The sequence below is a fragment of the Netta rufina genome, assembly GCF_964035555.1.
Source record: "Netta rufina genome assembly, chromosome: 23".
In the NCBI taxonomy this organism is placed as follows: Eukaryota; Metazoa; Chordata; class Aves; order Anseriformes; family Anatidae; genus Netta; species Netta rufina.
Genome location: NC_140147.1, coordinates 3,719,474 through 3,731,581, shown reverse-complemented (window position 1 = coordinate 3,731,581; position 12,108 = coordinate 3,719,474). Strand labels below are relative to the sequence as shown.

Genomic DNA, 12,108 nt, shown 5'->3' with positions numbered 1-12,108 from the left:
AATTAAGATGACAGCAGTTGGTCCCAGCTGTATTTTGGGGAAGGTTTAATACTGTCAGGGGAAAACCACAAAGGGGGGCCCATACAAATGCCTACAGTTCTCATACACAGAAAGATCGACAAGTCCATTTTTATTGAGCACTGGAATTAAAAAAGTAACAGCACTTTGTTGATTTGGAGCTAAAAATTAAAACTTAGTTTTTAACTTCACAGAAGGATCGCTCGTAACAACTTGGCTAAAAACAGCCTGGAAAGCAAGGGGCAGCCCTTCTGTGGTGCCAGCGGGCCCAGGGGACAGCTGGCTGTGACCGCAGGGCTCAGCGCCCCTGTCCCAGGTCTCCTAAACACCGTGGAGCTGTCCCCAGCTGGCCTCACAGCACCAATACCACAGGGAGAATTACGCCCAGGGCGCAGCGTTGTTCCTGGCTGGTTTTCAGACACGTATGGTTTCACACAGACATGCAGCCTACCCTTCCAGCAGGGGGAACGTTTGGTTTGAGACCGTCCTGACCAGCGCTGCCATCCGACTGCTTCAGACCAGCCCTTGAAGCACAAGGCAGGAAACAGCCCAAAAAGTTCCTGCGGTGCCTGCTTCAACCTACGGCAGACCCAGGCTCCACACAAAGCTGTTTCTAGCGACTGCGCTTGTTTAAGGTACCCAGCATTTGCTGCCACTGGCACCAGTCAGCACACAGCGATAAACGTAAGGCAGGTTCACTGGCAGCAGTACGAGCGCCGTGCCAGGAGCAGGTATTGTAAGGGAAGGCAACGTGCGCAGCCAGGGCTCTGCTGCCTTCAGCACAAAGTCCCGTTATCCCCGACAAGCCCCTCTGACGCAAGGAAACCACTGGGCGTATTAGAGCAAACACCTCTGCTACAACAGATGCCACTCCATCAATTTATCTTCACTGACTCCCAAAGCACAACAGAGTAAACCCAGCACAGGCAGATCAAGGGCATCGATCCAGCCTTAAAGCATTAAATCCAGCTCTGCTGGGGGCTGCGGCAATCCCGGTGAGGGGATGGAGCACGCACTGACACTGGCCTTCTCCTCTCAGAGGCACTGGGCACTAGGACAGCACTTGGAATAAATATTGAAAGAATCCCTACTGCAGCCTCTCGCTGGCTGCTCCAGAGTAAAACAGGACCTGCCTGGGTAAGGGTGGAGGAGGAAGAAGAAAGCTGTACATTTTAGAGATTTTTTTTGAATTCTCCATTTTAGAGTCAACCAGGACTAAGCAAAAGGACAAAGCAACAAGCAAGTGTCCCCTCTCATTATATGACCAGGCCAAAGTAGGAGAAATTCATGAGAACATTTACTGACTTCAGTCGCATTCTTGAGCACCTGCAGTCTCCGTAGTTCTCCTGTTCCTCCCGAGGAACAGCCACCACCGAGCCAGGAGAGCTCTAGCAATTCCCTGCAAGTGAGAACGGGTCTGGAATACATTTTTAGCACAGTTTACCTCCAAGCATTGGTTTCTATGAATGTTAAAATGTCCTGAGAGAAGCTCCCCTCCACAGCCCACATCCTGCCACCTTTCATGTTGATTACTGCCTTATTCCACAATTAATTCTAGTTATTTCCCACTGCAAAGTGACGTACTGCACCTGAGGGAAGGTGGCATAACACGCAGCCTAACTACAGCACTGCTGGTTTTCTCATCACAGGGCCAGATGAAAAAGCTTTGCAGCTCTCCCAAGAGGCAGCCAAGAGTCGTTATCCCCACATGACAGGGGGAGAGGGCTGGGGTCGCTTATTCTGCAGCTAGAAGTCAGTCAGTAAAATAACATCAACTGAGTGACACGTTTATTGTACAATTCAGAAAGAAACCCTGAGTTACCAGCTGTAGAACAAAGTTAAATTAAAAAAAAAAAAGGATGGTTTGGTTCACAGATTCCTGCAGAGTGAAAGGAAAACCAACGAGGGTAAGAGCCAGCCCAAAGCCCCAGCTTTGCTGAGGAGAAGGTTCTTTGTTGTCCACACCTGCCTGGGCGCCAGGATCCCCAGGGAGCCCTGGGATGAGCTCACATGAAGACGGGAGGGCAGGGGGAAGGCATGAGCCAAACCTAGCAGGTATTCCGGAGATCTGAGCATCTACAGGAGGGTCTGGAAAACACGGGGTTTATTTTGTTCAGAGAACTGCTGCGTGGCCCAGGGGAGGGCAGAAGGAAAAGGAAGAAACTGAGTCTGAAAACCGACCTTACACTCTGAACACGCACAGTGAGGTGGAGGGGGGGGGAAAGGTCTTTACAAACACAAGTGCTGCTGGCTGGGAGGCTGCAAGTTTGACTTTGGGAAGGGCAGCCAGAGTTTTAAGGGAGGAAAAACCCAAAGCCTAAAAACCCAAACATTCTGCAGTCTTCCAGCTGCATTGGCGTTGAAACAGATCAATTCCAAGAAATGATGTAGCTACAACAAGTATCTGGCCCTACACGGGAAAGGGTGAATCAGAGCTGCTTTTTAGTGCCACTTGACATCAGTTATACATTCTAGTTCTCATATACACAGATGGATGTCTTTAAAAATTGACAATTTACACTTCAAAAAAGTTTTACAGTGAAGTTCTCTCAGCAAAGATCAGTCCACACGAGGAGGAACAAGTCTTTCGGGGCGGAAGGCACTTGGCCTTGACGTGGATTTGAGAAAAAGTCCTCGAGGGAGCTCCTTTGCAGGCACTGACTACCCAGTTTCCTGCCCCCCGTCTTCAGTAGGTCGTGCAAAGTCTGGTGACCGCACTGCACCGCGCTGCTGCAGGCTGCCCCGGTTTCACAGTGTGGTGGAAGGAAGCTTCTTCACCCGCCTCTGTGCCAGAATGGAAGATTCGATGGGCTTCAGCTGGGGGCTTGGCTTGGAGCTGTTCAGTGCAGAGTAGGTGGCAGCCATCGCCCCCTTGGAGAGAAGGCACAAGAAGTCATTCAGATGCTGAAGAGGCTTTACAAGATGAGGGAGCAGTCGCCACACCCCCAAACAAAGCCAGCAGCATTTCTTTTTCCTTTAAATCTCCCTCCCTTATTGACATGCAGTTAAAGAACCTACTTCCTAAGCTTTCCTGCTAAAAAAGCTCTGTATTGCTTCTCCTGGCCCAGAGCTCTATGACCTTCCACCCTGCTCTGCCCACAATGCTATCACCAAGGTTTTAGCAGGACAACTGCTTTCCAAAGAGCCCAAGGTATATGAGGAACCCAGCGCAGATTTTGTACCTTTACAAGCTGAACGTCTTGGTGATTCAGCTGGCTCTGGGGTAAGCTGTCCTTCTGAGTTATCCACGGATGCTGCAGGACCTGTTTGGCTGTTAGGCGCTGGTGAGGATCTACGTGAAGCATCTTTGATACCAGATCCTAAAGGCATCGTTTGGAAAGTCAGACTTGAGAAGACTTCACACTTTAAAGGAAAAAATAGCACCCACCTGCTCCCAAATTAGGATTTAAATTCAGAGGCCAAGTTTAAGGACCCCAGACATCAATCCCCTTTTGTATAAAATATGTTCCCAGTGGGCCTGGGAGGTATAACACAGCAACAAACCCAGCATGGCTCAAGCATGAGGTTGGTGCTGCATGCAAATATTCACAACCAGAGCTAGAACAAAGCAGGCAGAGGCACACTGCTGAGCTGTTTATGGGGAAGCTGTGGATGGGGTAGAAGCTACGCCGCTGCCTTTCTCCTCTCCCTTCTGCCCTCCCCCCCCAACCTGCTTTGAACTCGCCTCACAGCAACTGGCCGTGCCTGACCCCAACCCTTTAATGTGATGCAGCTGAATATCAAACCGTGCCTTGGACAAGTCAGAAATAGTGTCCCAGTTGCCTCCACTGACAGAGAACTTCCCCCCGCCTATTCGGGTCAGGATCTCTTCCGGAGTGTCACTGGGCCCGTTTGCAAATGGAGTGCAGCTGAGGAGAGAAGAGAACAAGCGTGTGAGTTACTGTCCTGTACCCAGGCCAGGGAGGGACTCCAGGTAGCAGTAATCCACGAGGAGAGCATGGCTCAGGGCAAGGGCATCGGTCTCCATTGTTGCCTTCCAACACGACGGAGGCACTTACCCTGCAAGCATTGTGTAAAGGAGAACTCCCAGGCTCCAGATGTCACAGCCCTCATCGTAGCCTTGCCGCTTTAGTACCTGGAAAGAGTAAGCAAAGGAGAAAAAGCATTTAGCTCTTGTCGTTGAGCTCCTATCAGCTTGCAAAGAGCGGCATGACCCCTGTGTGTAGTCTGTATGCAAAGCTTCTAAAGCCCTGCTGAACAGCAAAGTCAGGGACTAAAGGTCAGCATTCCCATCAGACCTTGGCTTCATGGAACAGAGGAAACCCCCCAGCCACATCAAAATGACAAGCGGGAAAGAAGTTACGATGTGGTGACACTGCATGTATGTTCCATTGCTTCTCAGCTTTTTCTTTCTTCCACACCAAGACAGACAAAGGGAAAATAACCCCACCTCTTTTGACAGGTCAGTTAATCAGGAAGAGAAGCAGCCTACAAAAATCACTGGATTTTAAAGTCTCACTGCCCTAAGCAAAGCCCCCAGCAGCTGCAGAGGTAAGGACAGGGCAAGCTGGAGGACTGCACTGCAACTGCGCTGAAGCCCCCATATTTGTTCAGTACTCCAAGTGCTGTTATTTCTGTAATTACCTATTATTACCTAATATGCCAAAACAGGCAGGAGTTAGACCTATCTGTGCAGAAAGAGAACAGTCTTGGGGAGGGAAGTGAGAGCCACTGAAGTCCATAAGTTGCTTACCTCGGGTGCCACGAAGTTTGCAGTATAACAAGGAGTCATGAGAAGGCCGTTCTCAGCCCTCAGCTGCTTGGCAAAGCCAAAGTCACAAATGCGGATGCTCTCAGGGTTCCCTGACTCATCCACATAGAGAATATTGCTGGGTTTCAAGTCCCTGTGAACTACCTGCAGAGAGAAGAAAGTGCCATTCTCATACCCCAAGAAAACATAGGGCTGGAGCTGCATCAAGATACTCAGCCCCTGCTTTGGCCCCACATCTGGCTTGCCAAGACAGCAACACAAGAAACAATAGTCCTGACAGGCACAGTTACTCCCTGGAGGAGAGGAAGTGCAGTGCAATGCCCGCCAGCTGCCTAGGAAAACAGATGTAACCATACTCACCCCTTGAGAATGCAGATATTCCACCGTTTTACAGATCGTGTGCAGGACCGAACTGGCCTCCCTCTCCGAGAAAAATTTCTGTCTGAGGATTTTATCCAGCAGCTCCCCTCCTCTCATCAGCTCAGTCACCAGATACACATACTTCCCATCATCATAAACCTAGCAAAGCAAATATGGAGGGGGTTAATCAAAAACTGCTTCACAAGCTTCCCTTTTGTATTTCTACCACCAAGAAGCAGACAGAAGCCCACAATGCATGGTGGGATCTGTACTGCGTGGATGTTTCCCCACCCCAAAGTGATACAAGAAGCAGTGCCATTGGGCTGCCCATGCTGGAGCTGCATTCTGAGCCCTGCAGACTGGTCTGCACTTCATAAACATATACACGAGAAGTCATTCAAGTTACACTCACATCTTTCAAGGTAATGATGTTGGGATGCTGCCCGTATCGCAGGAGGATTTCAATTTCTTCGGAAGGGTCTCTCTTGCTTTTGTCAATAACCTACAAGAGTACAGACAAGCATTAGCAACAACTGGATGGGGAAGCAGCCAGGACAGAGCAAAGCAGCTGAACATTTAGAGTGCTGCATACATACAGTACTATATCTATTCCCTGTCCCCTGCCCTCTATAGTAATAAGCTCAAGAAAACCCCCAGTTGCTTCAATGGTTTTGTGTCCCCAGACCCCGAAGTTTATGTCTAGGTTATCTGCTAAGATCTGGCATAGCCACAGCAAGCTTTGCAAAGAAAGGCAAGAGCTGTCCTCCCTCCGTGAGAGAGGGGAACGCCGTTTCCCCACTACTTCTAGATAAAAAAGCTTGTGCAGTATACAAGCACAAAAATTATACATTTAGGCCCCACACAAGCAGGGAAGGCAATTTTATTCTTTGGTATTATTTTGGTCATTGTGGGGATGAACAGAAATCTACCAGGGGAGTTCAAAGTGTGCATCTCAGACCTTGACTGCGTACTCCATGTTGGTTGCTTTATGAATGCAGCGTTTACACACTGAGTAGGAGCCAACACCAATTGCCTCCTTCACCACGTAGCCGTCGTTGAACTGGACATTCTTGCCGTGCAGTTGCTGCAACAGGAGAGTGGAGAGCAGATGAGCTGGGAGAGTTCAGGGAACAGTTTGTGCAACTCAGTGAGTTAACTGCAACGCAGAGCAAACTGACAGACTGCTGTCTGCTACATCCCACAGCTTCTCCTCCCTGCTGGGAAGAGGGAGGAGAAGAGAACAAGGCAAATATAGGTCAGTAGGCTAACGCTATCTGCATCTAGCATGGTGCATTTTTGTGGCACCTTGCAACCTGCGAGCGTTTGCACAGACCTCCCACTAGCACGGGTCTGCCTGGAGAGAGGAAAGCAAACAGACTCGAAGTGCCCTGCTGACCTTTGCGCATGACAGTCAATAGAAAAGAAAGAACAACAGGATGCAAGAATTCAAAACAGAATAACACGGTCGCAGGCTTTCCTTTAGCCCTGCTCCAAACAGCACACGGGTCCTGCAACCCCCCTTTGGAGTGCTCCGCAGAGTTACTGCAGCTTCAGCACAGTTGTTCCTCTGTCCCATTTTTTTTTTTTTTTTTTTTACCTGTACCACTGAGTGCAGAGGGGGCTGGGCAGGTTTCACCTTGCCATCCTCCATCAATCCTGTCGCCACAAAACTGAAGCCTCGGAAGAGCTGATGGGCCCCTGCACTAGGGGGAATGCCTGGGGAATCTGCAACAGGATTTGAAAGAAAACTTAAGAAAGGCTGGCCGTGTGGAAGCAGAAGCCTTCCCCTTGCTCCCCAGAAGCTACAGCACCTCTTGAGGTTATTCCAGACAAAAGCCGTACCACGCAGCTCTGAGCTCACCAATAACACTTTGCATGTCTACAGCTAGCACTCCTCACTGCTGCCACTACCTGAAGCTGGCAGCACTAAAAGGAGGCAAACCTTGTGCTAACGGCATAGGCAATCCCATAATAATCCGTACAGTATTATTCCACACAGGAAGCTTTGGCTGCATGAATTCATACAAACCTTTTGGTGTACGTGATGTAAATTCTGTGTCAAAATAAAAGGTGTCATCAGGCTGGCCTACTGCAGGCTTGAAGGGTGGTTTGATTTCTCTTCGGTACAGCTTCTGCAAAATAAAGGCAGATTGAAAGTGCTTTGATAGGTCAGTGCACTCAGAAGGGTGCAAAGAGCTGCTAGGAATGAGAGGGTGTCCTGGTTTCAGTTAGCACAGAATTAATTTTCTTCCTAGTAGCTGGTGGAATGCTGTGTTTTGGCTTAGAATGAGAAGAGTGCTGATAACACCCCGATGCTTTAATTGTTGCAGAGCAGTGCTTATACTAAGCCAAGGACATCTCAGCCTTTGCTCTGTCCTGCCAACGGGCAGGCTGGGGGGTGCAGTAAGAGCTGGGAGGGGACAGACCCAGGACAGGTGACCCAAACTAGCCAAAGGGGTATTCCATACCATCTGACGTCATGCTAAACAATATATAGGGGTGGCTAGCCGGGGGGAGGGGGCCGGACTGCTCGGGGTTAGGCTGGGCATCGGTCAGCGGGTGGTGAGCAATTGCATTGTGCATCACTTGTTTGTACATACTATTATTACTTTCGTATTATCCCCATTGTATCATCATTATTATTATTGTTATTATTATTTTTGTTATTTTTTTTTCCTGTCTTATTAAACTGTCTTTATCTCAACTCACGGGCTTCACTTTCCATTTCTCTCCCCCGTCCCAGAGAGGGAGGGGGGAGGGTGAGCGAACGGCTGCGTGGTGTTTAGCTGCCGGTCGGGTTAAACCACGACAGAGGGTAAGAGACTTTGCAGAACCAGAAGCAGCCTTGTGACTTCATATTTAACTACAGCTCAGCAGTCTGGGGGATGACTTCTTTGCCAGGAGGGTACTTTTGAGTCAGTTTGTGGAGAAATACTATGAATTTCTACCACCCACAATACAGCATTCAAGGAAAAAAAAAAGTCTTCTATGTGCAACTTGGCCCCACTCCAAAAGCAGTATCCATGAAGTATTTACTTCACCAGGCCCTTCTACTGCTTCCTAACCACCATTAACGCTTTGCTGTCACATGTGCCTCCAGGGACAGCCAGAGGAAATGCCCCAGGAGGACATCCATATCCCAGCACCTCCGCAAGTATCCTTTTTAAATTGCTTCTTCTAGCAAAAATTTGAAATAAGCTTGACAGCAATGCTGGAGGTTCATTCTAGCAGCTTGCTGGGTGCCTCGAAAGCATTAAAAGATTGCTCTTCAAAATCACTTCTGAAGTAAGGGAAAACAGGGAAGAAATAAAATTCCGTGGTAAAGCAGGGAGTTGGCCAGAAGCAATTGGGAAATGCAGATTCAGTTATTGCCCTACTTCTCTGTACAGAACAATGCATCACCTGGCCAGAAACGTTTCCCTGAGTCCTTCCTACTCCATGCAAGGCAACTCCTGTTGTGCCAAACCCCAGCTATAACCTGCACCTTACTTCTGAGAAATCAGGAAATTTAGGGTGAGATCATAGGCAACTCAGGTATGAGACAGTTACTTGCATGGCAAACAGCACTGTAGTTTCAGGAAGGATAATTAGAATAGATGGGAACACAGATTGGCAGCGCTGTCATGGCTGGTGAGGCTGCAAGCAGCAGAACTGCAATTACTCCAGTCAAGAGAGGTGCAGCACTGGTGCTGTGTGGCGTGGAAGTTTGCTGTTGAATTCCTGATACTCACATTCCAGTCAATAGTGGAGTAGAAAGGATGGCGCTTTATCTCTTCTGCCCCATCTGGACCAGAACCTGAAAGAGGCACCCGTGGAGCACGAAATGTTTAATCAGGACCACCAACAAGGCGAAGGCTATTAGCATGTATGCAACACAACCAGGTATTACGGGGAACCTGGCTGTAATGAACCAAGCCCATTAACCCAGCACAAGTGCAAACACGCTGCTGACCCACTAGGACGTGAGAGGCCCAGATACAGCATCAGGTGTATTCAGAAACAAAAAATGTCTTACCTAATCTGTTGGCTGGATTCCTTTTGAAAAGGGCTCGCAGGAGGCTCTGTGCTTCAGAGCTCAGGAACTGAGGCATGCCCAGCTTTGCTCTAGAGGGGAAGTTATGCAATCAGTTGCAGGTTTAAAGAAGTCAACCCACAAGCCAACTGCAGTACCTCCACCCCTGAAAGTACAACAATCTGTTTGGCATTTTATACTGCACCCTTCAAACTAACTGTTGATACCAAACCACTCTCCACGTAATGCCATTAAGTTGTGAGAAGCCCCAAACTGCAACATGCTCAGAGGAAGAGCAGCAAGCTTGCCCTCTTTATACACACACGGAAGAGAAACTCCTCTTACTTGAGGATGAGGGTCATTGTCTCCTTACGATCCTTCCCCTGGAACGGCAGCGAGCCAGTGAGCATTTCAAACTGGGAGGGAAAGAGAACAAGGGGAGGTCACACGTATGAGCAAGTCTGAGGGCTGCACAGATCTCGTTACACCTTCAGCAGGGAATTCTCCAAAGCTAGAAAAAGCCTTGTAAGCGATCAAAAGCCTAGCTCTGAAGTAAGATAGCAGACATCATATTCTCAGAAGGGAGCCTGGTATCAGTTTGTAGCAGGGATATGTTCAAGCCAGCGCCTGCTCCTAGGAGCCCTTGGATTCAGCAGCTGCCAGATGGTGGCACCAGATCCGCACAGCAACCACCAGCCCGGCACTGGGGCTGACACGGATGCCCACACGTGCACCCCACGCTGCACAGCCCAGCACCGGGACAGCCACAGGAGCTTTGCATCCCCTGAGAAATGGGCATGCCTGGCTGCGAGCCCACATTGCCTGAGCAGCCTGTTACAGCGTCCTTCCAGGGAGCACTGAGAACATCCCCAGGTCAGCACATCTCTTAGACATGCAGAATCATGCAAGGGGATTTCAGAGCTCTTGAGCAGCTGCTGAGCAGCCAGATTTCTGAAGGCACGGTTTGGTACGTACCATTAAGACCCCGTAGGACCACCAGTCAGCACTGTGGGAGTGGCCCTGACGGTTCACAACTTCTGGTGCCATGTATTCCACCGTCCCACAGAAGGAATAGGCTTTCTTCTCATGGTCAATTGCCTCCTTACTCAAGCCAAAATCTACGTATGAGAAAAACCATTAGCATGTGCCCATCTGCTCTGACAGAGCAGAGAGACAGAGCTTTGCTTCGACATCAAGAACCAGGCTTTCTGGAGCACAGTGTTTTTGTGGAGTGCTTTACCTGTGAGTTTGATGTGTCCTTCTTCGTCCAGGAGGATGCTGCAGTGTAGATGAAAAAAAGAAAACAAAACAACATTATTATCTGCAAAAAGGCTGGTTAGAACCAGCACATGCCTTGGAGGCTGATCAGAGATGTTCCTAGAACTCCAGAGAAGGAAGTTATTTGTTCCTTCCAACCCCAGCGCTTCAAACTCCATCACAAAAGCATAAGCAGGAGAAAGCAGCCCCCTTCTCTCTACACACTCAACTTCCCATTGAACAAATGAGGCAGCAGGTTACAGCACCTTTGATCCCCCACATATCCCAGGTAAGAACAACCGAGTCATGCAGCTGCTATGCACCTCTTCAGAGGCCCCGTGTGGTGCCTTTTCCCTCCAAAGGCTCTCAGTTGCTTAAGCTGGAGCCCAGAGCTGGCTCAGGATTAATGCTCAGACATGTGGTGCACACATGCTGCCTCCACAGTGCTCCTGGCCGTAACTGCTGATGTGAGGAGCAAGAGCCTTGCTGATCTGCTCTGCTGCCTCCCATCTGGTTGGCCTGGGGGCGTTAGTCAGCTTTGGCTGCGTGGAACAAGGCTGGGTTCTGACAGTGGGCTCAGGACTGAACTCGGATCCCTGGCTCAGCTGTGCCACACGTACTTTTCCGGTTTGAGATCCCTGTATATGATTCCCAGGCTGTGCAAATGGTCAAGTCCCAGAGCCAGCTCTGCTAGGTAGAACTTCACATCCTCCTCCGTGAACATGACCTGCGGTAAGGGAGAGGAAGCAGACAGGCACCGGGGTTATAACCCTGGCAGCAGGACCACTTCAGCTGCACCCAGGCAGCTGCTTTCACACCCATATTTCTCCCTTCTGCTTTTTCAGACCAAAGTTTCACAGGTTTTGCCCTCCACCCTAGAGCATCAATTGAGCATCAATACTCAAACAAACAAGGTTGCTAGGTAGCAGACAGTTTTAAAAAAATAACAAAACCCCTCAATGTTTACATTAACCAGGTTATGTTCCCAGTTGGCTTCATCTGGCACAACTTGCTGCCCCTCCCGTTTCATGTCCTCACCCTGTCCCAGTGAAACACATCTAGACAACACCGCAGCAGAACACGGCACGTGCTTGGTTTCATTCTTAATGTGATGCTCGGCAGAAACCTCTGAGGAGGTGAGAGCTGCCTCTGTGCTGGTGCTTTTCTGCCAGAGAACAGGGCTCCTGAGACATCCTCTCCTCCTGCCAGCTGTGGGCTAGCAGCAGGTTGGAGGTTTTTTATCCCTCTCAAAGACTCTGCAGGAGTCAATCGCTTCTCCAGGTAACTAAGCACATGTGAACTGAGAGCCCCAGGAACCCACCACGATGCCAGAATATACCCACCTCTTTGGAAAGCCGAGTGAAAAGGTCACCTCCTCTGAGGAAATCCAAGATGAGATACAGCTTCCCCTCTGTCTGGAATGCTGAAACACAAGCCAGAGCAGGAATCAGACCCCTCTGCTCAGAGAAAGCTCAGTAGTGTTACAGTAATCACTTAAATCCCAGTGGCTTCAGCTGTGCAGATGCCCTCCATTGTTTGTAGGTTACACACAGGTAGGGCTAATTATTTGGGGTAAATGAGATAGCCTGCCCATAATGTTTTAAGGGAACCTCACCAGTAAGACTCTGGCACTGCACAAAAGTGTCATTTTATGTAGGATTTGTTCCCTTGCCACCAGTGATGCCCTACTGAGAGATACATTGGTCATTTTACAGAGAAAGAAGGCATC

The 12,108-nt window shown here is 49.3% G+C and overlaps 1 protein-coding gene across 3 annotated transcripts in view; it reads right to left on the bottom strand.

The window, feature by feature from the left end:
• Nucleotides 1–1,624: 1,624 nt before the first annotated feature.
• RPS6KA1 (ribosomal protein S6 kinase A1) overlaps nucleotides 1,625–12,108 on the bottom strand; it is a 41,333-nt gene continuing 30,849 nt past the window's right edge. For all 3 annotated transcript variants that reach the window (XM_084300637.1, XM_084300638.1, XM_084300639.1), the window contains 17 exons: nucleotides 11,723–11,802; nucleotides 11,000–11,106; nucleotides 10,363–10,400; nucleotides 10,098–10,240; nucleotides 9,468–9,538; nucleotides 9,126–9,214; nucleotides 8,842–8,906; nucleotides 7,140–7,242; nucleotides 6,708–6,835; nucleotides 6,069–6,194; nucleotides 5,523–5,612; nucleotides 5,111–5,269; nucleotides 4,733–4,894; nucleotides 4,038–4,114; nucleotides 3,770–3,887; nucleotides 3,201–3,338; nucleotides 1,625–2,889 (listed from right to left, as the gene is read on the bottom strand). In XM_084300637.1, the coding sequence (XP_084156763.1) occupies nucleotides 2,767–2,889; nucleotides 3,201–3,338; nucleotides 3,770–3,887; nucleotides 4,038–4,114; nucleotides 4,733–4,894; nucleotides 5,111–5,269; nucleotides 5,523–5,612; nucleotides 6,069–6,194; nucleotides 6,708–6,835; nucleotides 7,140–7,242; nucleotides 8,842–8,906; nucleotides 9,126–9,214; nucleotides 9,468–9,538; nucleotides 10,098–10,240; nucleotides 10,363–10,400; nucleotides 11,000–11,106; nucleotides 11,723–11,802 (1,817 nt within the window). In that variant the 3' untranslated portion in view covers nucleotides 1,625–2,766. The remainder of the gene's footprint in view (nucleotides 2,890–3,200; nucleotides 3,339–3,769; nucleotides 3,888–4,037; nucleotides 4,115–4,732; nucleotides 4,895–5,110; nucleotides 5,270–5,522; nucleotides 5,613–6,068; nucleotides 6,195–6,707; nucleotides 6,836–7,139; nucleotides 7,243–8,841; nucleotides 8,907–9,125; nucleotides 9,215–9,467; nucleotides 9,539–10,097; nucleotides 10,241–10,362; nucleotides 10,401–10,999; nucleotides 11,107–11,722; nucleotides 11,803–12,108) is intronic.